Source organism: Lycorma delicatula, chromosome 3, assembly GCF_047948215.1.
Source record: "Lycorma delicatula isolate Av1 chromosome 3, ASM4794821v1, whole genome shotgun sequence".
Lineage (NCBI taxonomy): Eukaryota > Metazoa > Arthropoda > Insecta > Hemiptera > Fulgoridae > Lycorma > Lycorma delicatula.
The window spans coordinates 106,655,583-106,663,356 of NC_134457.1; the positions used below are offsets into that span (position 1 = coordinate 106,655,583).

At 27.0% G+C, this 7,774-nt stretch overlaps 1 protein-coding gene across 1 annotated transcript; it reads left to right on the plus strand.

Annotated features, from left to right (window-relative positions):
• Nucleotides 1-5,233: 5,233 nt before the first annotated feature.
• Nucleotides 5,234-7,433, plus strand: LOC142321857 (uncharacterized). Its single transcript, XM_075360315.1, has 3 exons — nucleotides 5,234-5,353; nucleotides 6,101-6,279; nucleotides 7,061-7,433. Exons 2-3 carry the CDS (start codon nucleotides 6,101-6,103, stop codon nucleotides 7,356-7,358), a joined length of 477 nt encoding a protein of 158 aa, XP_075216430.1. The 5' UTR covers nucleotides 5,234-5,353; the 3' UTR covers nucleotides 7,359-7,433.
• The last annotated feature ends 341 nt before the right edge of the window (nucleotides 7,434-7,774 follow it).

The window sequence follows — 7,774 nt, forward strand, 5'->3', positions numbered from 1 at the left end:
CGCCACATTGGTAAGTCGTGTTTTTATTCGGCTCCTAACGAATATGTTTGCCAGCCTCCGTGGCGCGAGTGGTAAAGTCTCGGACTTTAATCCGGTGGTTCCGAGTTCGAATCCTAAAAATAGATAAAAACAATCTTTGATGTGGGTTATATATCGTGCTAAAATTTGAGCTCAATCGGTGCAGAACATTTTGAGTTTTTGATGCGTACTAAAACGAACTTAACATTTTTAAATGTAAAGATTTAAATAACATTTAATCTACTGAATCTTAAAAAGATTAATTTCAGTAAATATATATATATACGCAGAAGCATACACACACAGACTTTCTTCTTGGTCGGTGCCTCTATTTGAGTGTTATACTTTGGAAGACAAAAAAAATTTTGCTTAGGATGATTAAAGTCTAGATTGACCGAAGAGCTCAGTACCAACGATCGTGAAATTTAAGCTTATATTGTACCTGAATTCCCTATTGAAGGGATCAGCAAAACAATGAGTAACACAAATGATTGTGCGGTGTCAACAAATGTAACTTCAGCGGTGTAAGCAAATTAAATTATTCGTATCGCTTTGATACAAATAATTAATCGTAATTAGAGCGGAATAAGTTTAACAAAATATATATATTATACATAAATCACATTTATTTATATATGCTATGGGAAAATCAAAGTTAATCACTATATCTTAGATATATTTTAATAATTAATTATTTGTTTAATTTTTTTAATTCATATTTTTATTACAAAGTATTATTTTAAACATCGATTAATGAAGTATTATCATTACTGGTATATATAAAATATTTAAAGATCTTCACAAAAAACGTAAGTTATACAATTTATCGCATTTCATTGTACTTGATCATGATGTGTAATGATCACAATCAGATGATTTAATGACACTTATTTATAATATAATTATCATAAAATCAATTTTGTCTTTTTATTTGAATTACTATCTTGTATGTTATGTATATTTATTATTATTATTATTATTATTACATCTATTATTATTGTTGTTATTATTACAGTTATTTATTTTATTTTATATATTTCTAGTGCAATTAATTGTATTTATAAGACATTTTTACCTTTGTTAATCTCTCAGTATCCTTGTCGAACCACGAACACGGTGACAATATGTTGAATGTATTATCAAAGAATGAACGCTTGTTTGCTTCAATAAAAAAAAACTGCAACTACTTCGATAAAAAAGGTTTTTAAATTTTTATTGATGGTTTCGTTGCTAGCGAACAAAAAAGTCCCTTTCGGCACGCCAGAAGGCGGAGGTAGATTTCATCGGTGCTAAGTAGAGGATAACAAAAATTGAATCTTAAAGTTAAGAAACACTTGAAATTTACTCAATACGACAATGGTTGCATGTGAAAAAATTTTACATGTTTAGCATACAACAAGCTCCATCATAAAAGTCCAGCAATATTTTTGTCATCCCTTGCCGTAAGAGTTGGTCGTATCAAAAAAAGTTTCAGACAAAAGTTTTAGGTAATGTTTAGAGGAGTCTTTAAAACTCCATTTTCCACCCCCCCCCCTGTACCAAAGGTTGGTGATATCAAAAAACTTTACTTAGAGAGGTTTTATGCCTTTCTCTGAGGAATAGTAGGAACTTTAAACGAATTCGATATTTTACTTAATAAGAAGGTTATAGCGAAATTTTGTTTTTTCGAAAAAGCCACCCCATTTCCACCCTCATGATATGATTTTGACCGTTAACAAATTCGACCGAGATTTTGGGCCGAGTTATTTTTAGCAAACAGTTTGAAAGTGATATATGATAGTCTGTATCGTAAAATAAAAACGAAAACAGCAAATTTACGAATTTATATGTTGACGTAATATACAGTAATTTAATACACTTAAAAATTGTCACAAGGTACTTGTTTAGGATAAAACGTAACATATATATATAAGTACACAGTTACTCAGATTAATAATCAACAAAGATTTTTTTTTTTTAATTACAGTAATCGCTACCAAGAAATGACGTCACTTGATAAGGTGTCTGTTTTTTCAAAAATAATTAAAACAAAATACAAAGACAAGAGTTTTAAAATGAGTAATCTATTAACACAGCCCTTCAAAAATTTTGGTACGTTGTCCTTCTCTTCTCAAGTTGGTAACCGGACACAGCAATACAATAAAATCATTAAAACACAAAAAATTCAAACATTTTGAATTATAATTATTATAATTCATAATTATTAGAATTTACTGATGATTATTATTAGTACAGTGGGTCAACGGTTCTCAAACATTTATTGATATATTATAGTACAAAAGCGTTTCAACACGCATTTCGTTCTTTCTTAATTTGAGCAAATTATATTTTTATAGAAAAATTAAAAATACAAGCTATTCGACTCGCAAAAACTAACACGAAACACCGATTGTGAAACGTTTGATATATATAATCAAATATTTAAAAATCTTCACAAACATAACTTATGTCATACAATTTATTCCACATTTGATTATACTTAATCGTGATGATAATAATAATCGTAATAAACGTAATAATCGTAATGTCTATTAATACTTAACAATATTTTTTTCATAAAAAGTCAAACTTTTATATAATTTGTCAAATTATTAGCATCGATTTACCACTTGCTGTAGACAGTGTCGAGTTTATGAAAATTTACATTTAACCGGAGTAAAAAATGAGTTTAGTAAAAACGACGTTAAGTAAAATATTTTCCTGTTTTATTCATTTATAAGATTCTGTTGAAATGTAATTTTTTTTTCAGAAAAAAATAATAGTAAAAATGTTTCTCAGTTTTTAATAGCGGAGTTAAGAAATATGTAGTATTGTAACAAGAGCAGTATAGAGTACCAGGGTAATGGTAAATTCTTAATTTCCAATTAAGAAGAAAGAAATAGAAAAATTAACAAAGAAAAATCGAGAAGGAACTAAAAGGAATGTTTTCTTTGAATAATGAGTCCGATTAACAATTTGTTCTTTGTAATATAGATAACGGAACCTCCAAAAATTGACATCGATTGAAATAAAAGCTGTAGATCATAACACTAGCTTACTAAACAAATAATTTTAATCCCTTCAATGACCTAGATTGAAGTTTGCAAGGTGAAAAACAAATCGATTTTCAGTTGACAAAATAAAAGCATTTATAAAAAAATGTCAAATGATGAATAATAGTGTTTTGAATGAAAGCCTGCCTTTCCAAATTTGGAAAATTTTGTGACAATACATAAAACTGAAACGAAAGATAATCTAGGCATAATGTAAAACCCCACTCCTTAATGTGCGCTGAAATGTTTGAAGAATATTTTAAAGAAGACTATTCTGAATTCAACCCTTTCATACTAGTTTTTATTCCTGAAAAAATGGAATTTACTAAGTTATATGAATTTTGGCTTATGTTTAAAAATTAATAACCAATCCATCACTGTTCAGAAAAATATTGTCATTTTTAACTGCATTTCCTACCACACATCTTTCTTAAATTGGAATCTCTGCTATGGTGAGAGTAAAAACAGTTTCTTAATTAATTGAATCTTGACTCATATTTGCGCATAAAATTAGGTTCAATCGAACAGACATTTCTTTGCTTGTTTCAAGGACGGTGCATCACCCTCCTTTTGAATTTTTAATATTCAAGAATATTATAATCAGTAATGTAAGTAAATATGAAATGTAACATTTCTTTGTGAAATAAATGAATGATTTCTGTAACAAACTATTTTAAAAACCTTTATAAATAAAAACTTGTAAGATAATTTTTTTGTAATATAAATAATTATTGTCAAAGAGATTGAAAATTTTATTGCAGTACCATTCTGAGGTACAATTATATCACTATCCTAATGACACATTATATATTCGATAGTTCAATGGTACGCTATTGAACTGTAATTCACCTGAATACTACTTAAAAAAAGTTTGAGAACCACACTATTATTGCTTAGTTCTAGACAGTAAAAGGCCAATGGCAGTCAAATAAGAAACATACTAATTCCCTCGTGGTATAGAACCGCAAGGGAGATCAGTCAATTGCTAATTCAGCCCTAGATAAATATTAAAATATTTCTACGCAAAACGTTAAGAAAATTCATTGGAAGATTTTCGTAAATAAAACTTGCATGAATATCAAAATTAGGCATAAAAACGAATTGAAAGAGTGCTTTTATAAATAAGAATTATATTGTCGTAAATAAATATTATAGCTTTATATATATAATATAAATACAGTATTATGCCAGTATTTATTTATGAAAGTATTATTAGTATGTGCTTTTTAACTAATCAAAAATAAACACGTGAAATGAGGTTGAAGATCTACAATAAGAGAATAAAATGTACCTATTTGAAAAAATGTCAGTATCTGTGTCAGTTTCCTCTTTGACTATAGTTAGTATGCCACGCGTTTACTTTCATGTAAATTTACAAATGATTGGATTTCCATCGATACCTTAATCGAGTAAATGGTATTCGCTAATAATTTTCCGTCTCCAGAAATAATTAAATATTCTTAATTTTTATCAAGAAATGTAAAATCTCATTAACAAAAGCTTATAATGTGCAATAACATTCAATCTAAGAAAATGTTTACCGATTCCCCCTCCTTCTTCAATTTTTAAAATCGTTTTTCAATTGGAAAGAAATATAAATTAAACAGAAATTCACCTGACGTAAAAATATAGAATGTGTAACTGTGAATAAGTTATTTTCTAATTCGTTTCTTAGGACTGTTCATTGTTAATTTTAATTAACCGTAAAAATTTACAAACATTTCTTTTGTTGATAAATTACTGAAAGTACTTTTTATTAATGTTTCGTAAGCAGTTTAGTAGGCCCATGCGAACACTTAGTATAATCGTGTTATATCTCAGGCAATGGAATTAAAGCGTAATAACACATTTTACAAAAAAAAAATAAAAAAGAGACGTTTCTAATTCTATATTTTCTATTAAACTATGGGATTTTATTACATTTTTGAAATTATCTTTTAAAATCCCTAGTAAATTAATTTTTAACCTAAAACAAATTTACGCCTAAGATAAACTCTCAGAAACAGTTTTCATCCAATTGTAGATAAGTAGGGTACTCAACGTGTGATTAAAATGAAATGTGAGATCATCACACATCAGTTGGTTGTTTCTTAGAATTTGGTTATTTCAATATAGAGATTTACGTAAAATAATACAGTCATCTAATATAATTAAGTAATTACGTAATTTTATTTTTCCAAAGATAAAATTAAACATTTATAAACCGGGCAATAATTAATTTAATTCACTTTACCACGGGAAACGAACGAGTAAGAAATAATTATTTCTCCAAACAGTTTTTCAGATCTTAAAAAGACATTACGGTAAGATAAATTGTTTTTCATGTGATAGTAGCTTATAAATTTCTACTAAATTAAGAATTAAAAGTAATTATCATAATTTTATTTTTTCTATTAAACATTTCGTTGCTCATGAACTAAAAGATGAATTATCTTTATTTTCTTGCAATCAAAAATGTATGATAGTTTTAATTTACAATAAAATATTATATATATTTTATTTTTAATTTTAGATATGGGATTATTTTGCAAAGGATAAAAGACAATAGAGACAATAAAAGACAAAAACGTTCAGATCATTAAAGATATTTCTAATTAGTAATGGAAAAAAGGATAAACTATGAGTTAAAATTATAAATAAAAAAAAATTATATTTTGTAATCGTTAGCTGTAAATAAAATTTGTGAAGCCAGTTGTTCGATGAAAGTAAAAATATAATTGCGACTTTTACTTGATTAGAAACAAAGGTTTAAGAAATAACTGAAATGATAATATTGATGTTTAAACAAAATTACTGTTATATGGCTGCAAATTTATTTTCGGCTGCCATAAGACTTCCATTCTTATGGCAGCCGAAGCTCAAACCGATTGAATTCTTACTGATTTTTGGTTTAGTTTAACTTTGTTAAATTCATTATAAATAAAACTGTTTTAAAATCGGTTGGACATACCTGTGTAAATAAAATGGAAAAGATAACCATAAAAAAAAAAAAAAATCTAATACACTTTAAGTATTGTATATGATATGTGTAATTGCAATTTTTATTTCAGATGGAGTTCACCAAAGCGATGACAGCAAACATAATACTTTTAATCGGATTTGCGGTAATGATTCCTTTGGCATTCGGTGAATATAAATTTCATCCTAAATTCCATCACCAACTCAGAGGAAATGGAAGCATAAATGGTACACATGATCTTTTTATTGGAAATCTAACCGAAGGAGATGTGTAAGTACAGGTGTTATCAATTTAGAAATATTTTTAAATCCTATAATATAAATAAAAGTTAAGTATTCTTTTTAGATGTAATTAGAAATGCGTTTTAGACGCATGAGTCGTCTCATCAGTTAAACTAATAATAAAACATTTGAAAACAATTTAAAAAAATTGTATATAACTTACTTTTCTAACAAAAATTTTTATTACAGACAAGTAATTCATCAGAAATATTCCACTAACATTTAAAAAGTTTGTTTTAATTGTTTTTTAAGCAGTTACTACTACTCCTTCAATCTCTATGGAGGAGCTGTAATGTCTCTTCATTTCATATGAACTTTCCTGGATTCATTCCGTATAAAGCATGGCATTTTTCAGGCTTTTAATTGTCATTATCATCCACCAGGAACTATTATTATGCATCAGACTATTGGTTTCTGTACAAATTAATATTTTAACTAACATTATTTATTATATTAACTGATGGGGACGCATAAAATTAACTTTTCGTGTTGTATTAAGTTTCTTGTATAATTTTAAAGATAGATAATTACAAACATGAATAAATATGTATATAATCTGTGTGTGTGTGTGTGTGTGTGTGTGTGAGTGTGTGTGTAAAACAATCTGAATACAAATAAGAAATGTGAAAGACATCTATAACGCAAAAAAAAAGAAAACAATGACTTTTAAAATGAAATATATTTTATAGAAAAATTACTGTTTATGAACAATAACAATAATAGAATTAAAACCATATTAGAATTAAATATTTTTAACTTGTGTTTTCTAGATTACTATACCATAGTGGAATTGCTGCAGCTGGAAAAGGGAATGAAAGTTTTACTTATGATTTCCAATATCCGGCATACGGTTACAACAATTTAACAATTAGTTATTTAAAGGTCATCGATTTATTAGGCGAAGGTAGAAATGGATATCCGTCTTTGAAGGAAGGAGGAGTTGGATACAACTACACCGTCATCAGTTTTAAGTCAAACAGCAGTTATGGACTCAATTTTAATTTAACAATCTACGGAAATGTTAACCAGTTTAATAGAACGGTTCATCAAATTATTAGAAAACATTAACAACAAACAAGTCAAGTAAAAATGTATCGATTAGTAAAAATAATTTCATGAATAAATTTTGATGATATATACAAACATGTTTTCATTTCACTTATATTATTTTCTTACTAGAAACTACTTATCTATTTTCCCAATCGAACTGTAATAACGTCCAGATTATCATATTGCCTCAGTAAAGTCAAATACTTCAATATAGATAGCACATATAATACATGGTTCCATAAAGAAGGGTATATAATACTTTGCATTTCATCCTAACAAAGGTTTTTTCGTTTTTAAAATTTATTAAACAATTAATATTTTCTATTTAAAAGAATGAGTAAATTCATACTTTCTTACTCATTAAATGAATAAGAAAATATATGCAAAAATGAAAAAAAAAATTAAGTTAAAAATTTATAAAATAAATATAAGAT

Coding starts and splice junctions, on each gene's coding strand:
- LOC142321857 (XM_075360315.1), top strand. CDS start 6,101: ATGGAGTTCACCAAAGCGATGACAGCAAACATAATACTTTTAATCGGA. Junction 6,280..7,060: donor AATCTAACCGAAGGAGATGT/GTAAGTACAGGT, acceptor TGTGTTTTCTAG/ATTACTATACCATAGTGGAA.